The sequence below is a fragment of the Babylonia areolata genome, chromosome 13, assembly GCF_041734735.1.
Source record: "Babylonia areolata isolate BAREFJ2019XMU chromosome 13, ASM4173473v1, whole genome shotgun sequence".
In the NCBI taxonomy this organism is placed as follows: domain Eukaryota; kingdom Metazoa; phylum Mollusca; class Gastropoda; order Neogastropoda; family Buccinidae; genus Babylonia; species Babylonia areolata.
The window spans coordinates 8,833,667-8,846,084 of NC_134888.1; the positions used below are offsets into that span (position 1 = coordinate 8,833,667).

Here is a 12,418-nt window from a genome sequence, read left to right on the forward strand (position 1 = left end):
TACCAAGTTTTATTTCTGCCCGAGGATATTTCCCCCTACATCAATTTCACTTTCTCACACAAGTTAGAAGGGTGAGTGATGAAGCGAGTATGGCAGGCCAGATGGAAACATGAACCATGATCCCCTGATAATGTTCATAACTGACAAGCATAACAAAAAAAAATTTTAAGAGTAACAACATATGACAGTTGTTTTTTTCTTATTGTTTAATGCCCAGACAATGGCATGGAGGCATATTTGGGCAGAAAATGCCATTCCAGTAAAAAAAAAAGAAAAACAAGCCAATAGTGGTGTGAACCATACTGCATCAAACTGGGGGGAAAAATAAAAGGCTGGTAAAGGAAATCAGGCATTGATACAATAAACCAAGGACATGCCATCAATTTCTCTTTGGGAGATGAAGAAAAACTACACACACACACACACAGAGAGAGAGAGAGAGCACCAGTAGACAACTAAAACTCCACTGAAGAAACAACACAATAAAAAGTCGAACTGTCAAATCTTGACGAAAGAAACTTGTAGTGGGGAGGTGGAAGGAATAAGATTTTCTTTTAACAATACAGATGATTAGACTGCTAAGTCACAAAACAGTGAAAATAAGAACAGATTATTTGACTGATAAGTCATAAAACAGGAGAAATTGAGAACAGATTATTGACCAATAAGTTTTAAAAAAAACACAAAAAAAACAGGAGAAAGTACAAATTATTTGACTACTAAGCCACAAAACAGTAGAAAATTAGAACAGACAATTTGACTGCAAAGTCACAAAACAGGAGAAAATTAGAACAGATGATTTGACAACTAAGTCACAAAACAGGAGAAAATTAGAACAGATGATTTGACTAAGCCAGAAAACAGGAGAAAATTAGATGAGATGATTTGACTACTAAGTCACAAAAGAGGAAAAAATTAGAACAGGTGATATGACTACTAAGCCACAAAATGGGAAAAATTAGATGAGATGATTTGACTACTAAGTCACAAAACAGGAGAAAATTCGAACAGATGACTTGACTAAGCCAGAAAACAGGAGAAAATTAGATGAGATGATTTGACTACTAAGTCACAAAACAGGAGAAAATTAGAACTGACAATATGACTACTAAGTCACAAAACGGGAGAAATTAGATAAGATGATTTGACTACTAAGTCACAAAACGGGAGAAATTAGATAAGATGATTTGACTACTAAGTCACAAAACGGGAGAAATTAGATAAGATGATTTGACTACTAAGTCACAAAACGGGAGAAATTAGATAAGATGATTTGACTACTAAGTCACAAAACGGGAGAAATTAGATGAGATGATTTGACTACTAAGTCACAAAACAGGAGAAAATTAGAACTGATGACTAAGCCAGAAAACAGGAGAAATTAAATGAGATGATTTGAATACGAAGTCACAAAAGAGGAAAAAATTAGAACAGATGATATGACTACTAAGCCACAAAACAGGAGAAAATTAGAAGAGACAATATGACTGCTAAGCCACAAAACAGGAGAAAATTAGAACAGATGATTTGACTGCTAAGCCACAAAACAGGAGAAAATTAGAACAGATGATTTGACTGCAAAGCCACAAAATAGGAGAAAATTACTACAGATGATTTGACTACTAAGCCACAAAACAGGAGAAAATTAGAACAGATGATTTGACTGCTAAGCCACAAAACAGGAGAAAATTAGAACAGATGATTTGACTGCTAAGCCACAAAACAGGAGAAAATTAGAACAGATGATTTGACTGCTAAGCCACAAAATAGGAGAAAATTAGAACAGATGATTTGACTGCAAAGTCACAAAACAGGAGAAAGTGAGGAAAGACAGAAAGCGACACAAGACGAAGATACTCCAGGAAGCCTCGGTGTCATGACTGAACATGGCACAATACTTTGGACCATAACCCGACAGGCAATGGTGACACACTGAAAGATTCTTATTTTTGTTGCTCATAGTCTAGCCGACTACACAGGACCATATCAGGACTGTCAAACCACACAAATACTCAACCACGTCAACACAAAACTCACATCTACATAAAAACACTAAAACAAACCCACAAAACACAGTTCATGACACAGTATCACAACCATCTAGCTCCTCATGGCAAATAAGATTAGACCATGCTAAGGATGCCAGCCATTCTGCTTAATCTATCATCCCCAGATTACAAAAAATCATAAAAAAGGCAAAAAAAACAATACTTCAAAGCCAAACAAAAAATACATAAAAAGGCCATATAGGCAAATAACACTGCAGAATGGGCAGCTAGTGCCCATCCCAGTGTTTACATCTCATTACCTAATCGCCAGAGTAAAACAGCACAGAGAGTACATCATAGACTGCAGAAAAGAGAAAAAAATGTCAAGGCTTGCTTGAAAAAAGACCAGAATGGACTGGGAAGGCAGAAAAAGGAGACAACAGTGAAGGAAGAGGGATAGAAAAGTGGAAATTTTTAGCACAGAATTTCCAGAAGATGGGGATGCTAAACTGGATCAAACCAATCAGGGAATCAAGACAGAATAGCATACAACAGTAAAAGTAATACTCTTGCAGGCAGGGGAAAAAAATAATAATAAAAAAAAAAATATATATATATATATATACATACATAAATAAATGGGAGGCGTTGCACTGTTACAATGAACTCCACCTGTGGAAAGTAGCCTGAATTTCACATACATGTACACTGGTGATGATACAATGCAATGGAATACAAAACTATATAAAACTACAATACAAGCCTACCTCAAAACCTAACTGAGAATGATGATTCTCTGGAAGATAGATGCATTTTAATCAAACCTATCAATAATCAAAAACGGTACAACATACACACCAACCCCAAAATCTGACACTGCCAACACATCATTTAAAAATGTGGAAGAAAATGAAGTGTTCAGGAACAAAATATATTCTTCGATCCAGCACGACGACATAATCATGACCGATGTGGAAATGGCACACACAACAGTTTTGAATTGATTTGTTTGCACACACTCTCCCATCTTCTTCGTCAGTCTCAAAAATTCACTGGTGACAGCCAGCCATCCTTTCTGATGAGCACACTTTTCTCTTAACTTCCATAGCTGGTGATGAACTTTGTCAATGTGTACAGTCGTTGAATTACAACACTGGCAAGTTTGTCCACCTGTGACTAAACTGCCCCCCTTTTTTTTCTGCCACACACACAATCTGCAGTCGTAACATCCAGAACCATCATTGATTTTTACATTTTCCCACAACAGATACAGCTGTTTCAGAACAGTACCATGTATGGAATAAACAACTGTCTGTGGACAACCACCAAAGAATATATAATATATCCAATAACACTGAAATTCTAATCCTACTTTATCATTTTTATGTTCAGAGGAATACAAAATATATCCGGTAACACTGACATCATGAACTTATGTCATTCATTTTATGATCTTTAACTGTAATACCCATAAAGAATTTTGTGACCGAGGTAATTGTTGAATTTTAACAAAACCAAATTATAAAAACTACAACATCATGTTAAGAATCTTTCCTTTCCACACAAGGCATATTTAAAATAATTTTCATTACTTTTTCAATCTTGACATAGCTTAATAATATTTATTATTTTCATTCAGACAACCATAAGGAGGAAAATGCAAAAAGGCCAGACTTGTACTGTGACACAAAATTTAGCAGGACTTGTGACTAGCTATTAAAAAAATATATACGTACCCACCCCCTACTCCAACCCCCCTCCCCTAAAAAGGAGAAAAAAAAAAAAAGAACATTCAGACATGTGTATACAAAACCCAACACATGACAATCTGTAAATCAATCCACACGTGTGAACATATGTAAAACAATATCAATGTCATCTTATTTCCAAACTAATATGGATGCAGACAGATAAATGCGCATCTTTAAAAACTGCCTTCTCATGATTTTTAAAACAATCTCCATTTCAGTTTGAGGTCGATTCAGCTGCCAAGGAAAGGGGGAGGTGGGGGGGGGGCGCATTTTTACACACACACACACACACACACACACACGGCAACCAGAACACTTAGCATTTTGCCAATCAAAGTCACAGTTGCATTTTTAATACCATACAGAGTAAAAATCTTCAACAGGCGCAGTGGTCGCGAAAGGTTAGAGCTCTCATTCTCACCCAAGTTTCCCCGAGTTCAATCCACACCTGGCACACCTGGTTGGTAAAGGTTGGAGATTGTTCTGATCTCCCAGGACAACAAATTTGCAGACCTGCTACTGCCTGAATCCCCTTTGTGTGAATATGCATGCAGAAGATAAATACATACACTCGTTAAAGATCCTGAAATCCATGTCAGCGTTCAACGGGTTATGGAAACAATAATATACCCAGCATGCACTCTCCCGAAAACAAGTCTGGCTGCTTAAATGGTGGGGTAAAACCAGTTGTACATATGAGTCAATGTGGCAGCTGCAACCCACAAATGCATAAGTAAAAAAAAAAAATCTGTTTAAATTTTTTTTTTTTCTATTCAAATTTCACTTTAAGACAGACATATATATGTATATATAGATATATATATTTTTTTTTTTTTTTTTTTTTTTATGATACAGTAGAATAAACATGACAGAAAGAAAAACAAGAACAACGTAAAAATCTTTTAAAAAAACAACAAAAGACACATACACTGATACAGGAAAGAAACAGATTACATATGCCTGAGCTCACATGCACCACAATGAGAAAAAAACAGAAAAAAAAGGGGAGAGAAAGTTCCAGGAAAAAAAAAGATTAAGGCGCACAACTCTTGCAGATCTATGCACACACTGGTCCTATTTTCATCAGAGTGACAACTACATTTTGCATTCTACCACCACTTTCCACAAACAAAAAGTGTCACAGAACACAAGCAATCATAAATGGATAAACGATCGTCTGTCCACTTGTCTGGCGTCTGCCTGCCTCGGTGAATATGCTGTCCCATTCTTTAACCCTTTCAGAACTGTAACGTTTACAGCTTGAGCAACCTTCCCTGCATGCGCGGCTTGAGCAGTCATGTTTTAACACTGTGTACCCCATGAGTGCAGCTGCACTACACTGCAGTTTCTGTGGACCAGCCCCGCAACAGCTGACTGCTCTGTCAAAGCTCTACTTCACACACAAAGCCATACTCAATGCCCTTGAAACACAGGCCAACAAGGAGGCGAAAGCCAACAAGGTAAAAGCACCCAGTGAGAGTACAAGTGACTGAGAAAACGAAACTGAGGAGCAAAACTGGGGACCAATACATCCTTACACGGCAGTCCAAAAATACTTATACTGGGTCCAAGGGAAGCAACCCAGTGCCACAGATGAATCAGTACTCAGGGGAACAAAAGTACAAATCATTTTTTTAGAAAAGCAAACAACTGACAGTTCACACAGATCATTCACATACTGCCCCCACTTGCCTATGTTAATGATTGTTCTTAATATCATTGTCAAGATCAAAAGCTCTGTATACATCCCGAAAGAGTTTAATATTTGCCAAGAAGCTCTATTCATGAACATGACTTGCAACAACAACAAAAAGTGCCGGAAAATGCTCAAACTGCACCTAAACTTCATCGGCAAGTTGCCCAGAAGTTTATCAAGAGTTCTGCCTGCCCCTTCCCTAAATTGTTTACACTCAGTCAAAAGGCGGAAAAGCCAGTTTGATGAATCAGGATTCGATGTTTAAGCACAGATCAGGTGCAGGACTGAAAGTGTTTATGCTGAACACACCTCTCACACTCTGTCCATCTCTCACTGTCTTCTTCAAACACCTGCTTACCTAACATGATCCACAAGCAGCTGCTGAAAGCGCTGTGCAGAATGTCAGCATCAGATTCTTAAACTCACCCCTAGAAGACATGAACGTAACTACTCACAACGTGATTGGCTGCACACAAGACTAAACATGAGCAACAAGTGACAGTTTAAACAGAAAATTGACAATGAATATCATGTGGTAAATAACATACCCAGATCAAATTACTTGTCTAATACATCTGTGTCTGGAGCTTGGCATGGGAAGGTGGAGCCCATCCTTTTAACTCATTCCGGACTCTCCCTCCATTCTTTTAACTCACTCCGGACGATGGAACGCTATAGCATTCCTGACATAAGGCGCGGTTCAGAATGATGGAACGCTATAGCGGTTTCAACAATTAAAAATTTTTTCACGTTTTCCTCATGGGGTAGCATAACAATCGCAGCTACACCAGGCACTGCGAATGTGTCAAGGGTCGAATGGAAAGTTTCTTCATGACATTCTGTAACGATACACTCGCCGGCAAGCCACTGACCTCGGCACCCCGCATGACAAGCTAATCTGCATACGTATCGAAAATGGCGTCGCAGGCGATACAAGTGGAAATTTTTGGAGCAAACTGTATACAACAGAGGCTTTTTACTGCTGCTGAAGTGATTGAAATGCTTCAAACTGAAGGCTTCGACACTGACAAGGATGATAAAGACGTTAAATAAACTATCTGCAGTGAAGAAAGCTACCAGCAAGAAGGTACTCAGCTTCTGAGGGCAGTGAAGAGGGAGGGGGTTGGGCGTACACACGACAAGAGGAGGGGGTCAGTGGGTCAAGTACAGCGAGTTTCATTCAGTTACTTTATGTTTTGTATTTTTTGTGATTTTTTTGTCCTGACCCTAACAAATAGGTTGTCTGAATGGAAAAGCAAGGGAGAAAACTTCGTCCCTAGTGAGTTAATCATGCACTCCCAGGTAGAGTGAGGAAAATCCGGGCACAACATCATGCTGAAACGGAGCTTCCAACCCTGATCGCTGGTGAACACTGGTTCAGAAATCCAGCGCTGAACAGGTTTTGCCACAGTGCCTCAACAAAAAAATTTTTTTTTGATCGACATTAATCTGCAACAAAGTGGCAACAGTATTTATTGCTGTCACAAATCACTGAAAAAAGACAAAAGTTTAGGATGTGGTAGCAATAAAATAAAATAATTTAAAAAAATAATAATAAAACTGACACAATTTTAGTAAAACCACTTTTGTCAAGCAGCCAGCTCAAGACCGCATCTGAAATACAGTAAACACATAAATTTGAAAATGTATGTGGTAATGGCAGGCTTTCACAAAGGGATTTTTTTTTCTTAATCTTTCTCCCCTTGAAAAAAAAAACTGGATAATAAATATCATTGAATGAGATTCTGGTATACAGTGTTTGACAAAGTCCATAAACATACGCTTGAACAAAGTTCACCAACAAGTGAAAACAAATAAAATAATTTTCTTTGTGAACTGGGGATAGAAGCAAACAAAGTCCATTAATCAAACCCCTATAGCAAGGGAGACAAAATTAAGTTAATTAAACGTGGCTGCACCTGTGGGCTGCTTCGACAAAACTTACACTGACATCGACGCCCCAAAGTTGATTCGCTCCATTACATTTTCAACATTTCCTTCTGCCACCCTAAGTGTACATGATGATGCCTGGCCTGGGCCTCGGCGACATGAGTGCATCAAACTGCCACTCACATTCACCCGTTACCTGGACACAGGTGATGCTGACAGCTCCGACCTGCAATACCTGTTGCACCATCCACGCACACCGCTAACCTATAGCCACCCCCACACCACGCCCCCCTCCCACAAAACATACTGCAACCACTGTGCGGCCAACCTTACGCTGTGACGCTCTGCGGAATACAGGGGTGCTCTCATAAGCCTGCGCACAAACAGGGGGCGTAAGTTGGATGGAGGAGGCACCAAGACTGGAGGGGGAGAGCTTAGGTCAGAGGTCACAGGGGGTCAGAGGATACTGGAGTCCACATCTGAATCAAGAGCACAAGTACTTCACACAACCGGGTCAACTTACAGCAACGTACACACCGCATTTCACACACATAACTAGGTCAACTCACATTCAGTACTTCACACAACCAGGTCAACTTACAGCATTTCACACACATAACTGGGTCAAATAACACAGTACTTCACACTACCGGGTCACCCCACGCGCAGTGTCAGACATCGGGGTCACAATCGTCCACACAAGCAGGCCAAAGCAAGCACACTATTTCACACAAGTGTGTCAAGTCACGTATGCCATTATCACCCCACCGGGTCAATTCAATGTATCTTGTGACCATAGTCACATCAATAAATAGCACAAATGACTGTATTGGTGCTACATCATAAATTCATTCAGTGCATGTGCATGTATTTGTACATGTACTTAATGGCGTACTCTATCGCAAAAGAATGGGGAAATGTAACAGTGTCAGTACGACCATTCTTGAAAACGAGCCAAGACCGCTAACAAATGCCCTTGAATCAAAATACAGACAATGTAAATCAGTTCTTTTCCTTGTTAAATTCTGTGTGCAGTTTTAGCAAAAGAAAAAAAAAAAGAAAAAGGTATCACATTTGCTATAAAATAAAATAAAAATTTAAGAAAGAAAAACGGTCTCTCCTTTCCACGGTTTTGTTAAAACAAACACTGACGTCTATCTGTCGGTCCCACCTGAATCGAAATCCAGTTTCTTTGTGGCTGAGGATTCCCCAAGTCCCTCGATGTCCACGTCCCCTTCTGGAGCGTTCAGCGCTGACAACGTCACCTCTGAAATGTCAACAATCCATTGACTGACTGACTGACTGATCAGTTGAAATGCTTATTTAGTGCCCATCCTCGGTCAGAGACCAAGCTCTGATCACTTTACAAACACTGAATTTGGGTAGAGCCTGACTGACAGCTACCTTCACAAGCTCATCATTCGTTTCCTGTGTCGTTCAGTCAGGCTTTAGTTACACATGCACACGCGCACTCACACCCACATACACATACACACATATATTAGAACTTATATTACTACACACAAGTAATGCAACTGTCAACAACAAAAAAGTAATTAAAAACAAATCAGTGCAGATTATCCAATAATATGTCGTATTATCAAGCATATTTATATCGCGCAGTTCTGTATCATTTCTTTCTTGAGACAGGTTTCTCTGTTTTGAATTCTGACCTCTACTCCTTGAGAGAGCTAACTGCCATACAGTCCACTGTCCTGCTGGATAGTGTCTATTAAAGTAAGAAATGTGTGTTTGTCCGTTATACAATTACCATATTGATATATCTGTTATGTGCAACTTGATTTCAAGCCATACATATTGCAACTTGATTCAAGGTCATATGTATTTTAATTCAGTGTGAATGACAACCTGTCACCTATTAATCTTTATGAAACAACATCCATTGTCCTGTTATATATACATATTTGTGTGTGTGTGTGTGTGTGTGTGTGTGTGTGTGTGTGGTGTACTCTTGCCAGCATTTTTTATTTTTCTTTCAAAGGTTACCAGTTAGTGTTGTTTTTGTTGTTATTGTTGTTGTTTTTGTTTGTGTTTTCAGTATATCATGTATATTTTCTTTACTGTCATTATTTATGAATGTGGTGTACTCTTGCCAGCATTTTTTATTTTTCTTTCAAAGGTTACCAATTAATGTTGTTTTTGTTGTTATTGTTGTTTTTTGTTTGTGTTTTCTGTACATCATGTTTATTATCTTGTCTCAATGTAAACTGTTGTTGTATTTTAATTCCTTGGAACAATACATGGCTATGTTTGGGAATTGATCTGATGTCAGTGGTTATCATTCTCTGTGATTAAGGCGGTTCAACTTCACAATCTTTGTTCATACTAAACATCTCAAAGTATTTCACAGTACCACATCAGGCACAAACCACACAGAACAACTACTCACACACACACGCACGCACGCACGCACGCACACGCACACAAACATGGAAGGAACAGCTATGGATTCAGACAATACACAGTGTGGAATGGAGTACAGTAACTTACTTATGTTGGAGACTACTTGAAAGGAAATGTTTTCAATGTTATGTTTAAAATGATGTGAAAGAGGGACTGTGAGAGACTGACAGAGGAAGCGTGTACTTCCTGGTTTGTGCAGGGTAATCTCCTGCTATGAAATTCTCTGCTGAATTCTGAAAAGTGGAAGAAAAGTGCTCTTTTTAAAACAAATGTAAGGTTCACCTCTCTGCCATTGAACTCCCACTGTTTTTGTGCTCTTTTTTTTGTTTGTTTGTTTGTTTTTTGTTGTTGTTTTTCCTGTTGGAGTTTGGTTGTTTTGTTTTTTTTGTTTTGTCTTTTTGTTGGGAGAGGGGGGGGGTGTTTGGTTGGTTGTTTTTTTTGGGGAGGGGCGAAAGAGGGGTTCCCAAATTGAGCCATTTCCTTTCACATTTCCAACTTTTTCATTTTCACCCCTTTTTTTGATAAATACTTTTCTTTTCTTTTCTTTTTAAACCAATGAAACAACAAAACAAATGTTGATTTTTTAACCTGACAGGCAAAAAGAAAAGAGACAGGGAACATACGGACACACAGAAGTGATTCCAACACCAAAGTCAACAATGTCAGCGCTGCATTCACCATGCTAAATCATTCCCCACATTACAAAACAAAAACTATGATTTGGTGAATTCATACATATGTGCTACATGTATATAGTCAGCAGCAGGATACATCTTTTCAGGGATAAAAGCAACAATAAACAACTGAAAAACAAAAAGTAACCAGTGATCAGCTCAACCACAGGCATCTTTACAACAAAAAAGAAAAAGACTAAGTATAGAAAAAATAAACAAGCAAACAAATATTTATTTTAAAAAAGCATAAATTACAATCCTCAAAACATACACAAATACTTAACATGAACACAAACCCACATGCTTCACCATCATTTTTTTTTTTAAAGCAACAGAAAAAAAAAATTTAATAAATAGATTCCAAATGATAAATCCATAAGCTGTATAGTAACACCTGTGTTAAATACAAATCAATAGATATATAGGAAAGAATACAGGGGCATCTATAAGCACATCATCACTGAAAGAAGGAAAGATTTCTGAATGTAAAAGAAATGAAACTTAGCAAACAGAAAAAAATCTGTACGTGAACTAAATATACACACAGATTTTTTTTTTTTTTTTTTTAAGTCTTGAAATCACAACAAATACGGATGATATAAGTGTAATCAGTTAATTACAAGATGGCAGAGCCATTATTTCCTTCAATTTTCTCCGTTATATTTCATGTTCGTGAATTGCAGCAGAAATGTTTTGACTGGACAAAGGTCTAAGCAAGAGCCAAAGAAAGAATGATTTTCAAAAATCATTCGCTGACAGCAATCTTAGACCACCCTCCTATCTTTTTGTAAAACAACAAAACTCAAAAACAAACAAGAACAAAAGGAAGCAAAACAAATTAAAATCAGAAAGAAAAAACAACCCAGCTACTTCAAGGATGCCATCCAGTATACAATAATTATGGGTCAGGAGACAAAAAATGAGTAACTGGCGATCCTATAAAAAAAAAAAAAATTTTAATTTAAAGAAAAAAAAGTTACTGACCATTGTCCAGACTGTCTCCTGTATCAAGTGGCTCTTGACTCAACCAAAAAAAAATTTCTGGACAAAACAAAAAAAATCCTAAACTACAGTTTCTGATTCCTTCAATCTGACCACATAATACCCTTGACCCGTGGAAAAGATCATGCCAACAGATTTTGGGGAGGGGGGAGGGGGGGAAAGGAGGGGGGGAGGATGTTGTTGAAGGCAAAGGTGGGGGGAGCCTAGCAACACTGGTACTTTATCAACTGTGTGTGCATGTGTGTGTTTGTGGGTGTGGGCGTGGGCGTGGGTGTGTGTGTGGGGGTAGGGTGTGTATGGTGCAGGTGTGAGTGTGTGTGTGTGCATAGTTGGGGGTAAGTGTGGGCACACATGATGCATGCGTGCGTGTGTGTGTACAACCACAGCAACACACGCGCGCGCAGCATCCCAACACACTCACACACATGCGTGTTCACAGCTGGGCCACTGGTACTGGCCCCTTTTCCCTTCCTCCTCCTGTTCCTGTGCAATGTGTATCTATGCTTCAATGCCAGTCTTTGTTCAGTTCAGTCAGTCTTAAACTAGCAATTGCCTCTTGTGGTCTGAACGAGTGATACCATCACCAAGATTCAACAACCACAAATTACTGCAACATGCCACGTTCACTGGCTGAGAGAATCTGTGGAGAGAGTGATGAGCCTATGGACGCACAATTAATTTCCAGTTGGATGAATAACGATGCACTGTATTGTATTGTATTGTATTGTACTGTACTGTACTGTACTGTACTGTACTGTACTGTATTGTATTGTACTGTAATGTACTGCATTGCATTGTGTTGTACTGCACTGCATTGTCTTGTATTAAAAACGTACGATATTAAATTGTACTGTATTCTACTGCACTGTCCTGTACTGTAGTGTTCTGTATCATATTGTACTGTACTGTACTGTATTGTATCATACTGTGTTGTATTGTATTGTATTGTATTGTATTGTGTTGTGTTGTGTTGTATTGTACTGTACTGTACTG

At 38.5% G+C, this 12,418-nt stretch overlaps 1 protein-coding gene across 4 annotated transcripts in view; it reads right to left on the bottom strand.

The window, feature by feature from the left end:
- Positions 1 to 1,305: 1,305 nt before the first annotated feature.
- The window catches only part of LOC143289037 (BPTF-associated chromatin complex component 1-like), a 45,013-nt gene continuing 33,900 nt past the window's right edge, over positions 1,306 to 12,418 (bottom strand). For all 4 annotated transcript variants that reach the window (XM_076597826.1, XM_076597825.1, XM_076597824.1 and 1 more), the window contains 2 exons: positions 8,497 to 8,592; positions 1,306 to 7,804 (listed from right to left, as the gene is read on the bottom strand). In XM_076597826.1, the coding sequence (XP_076453941.1) occupies positions 7,782 to 7,804; positions 8,497 to 8,592 (119 nt within the window). In that variant the 3' untranslated portion in view covers positions 1,306 to 7,781. The remainder of the gene's footprint in view (positions 7,805 to 8,496; positions 8,593 to 12,418) is intronic.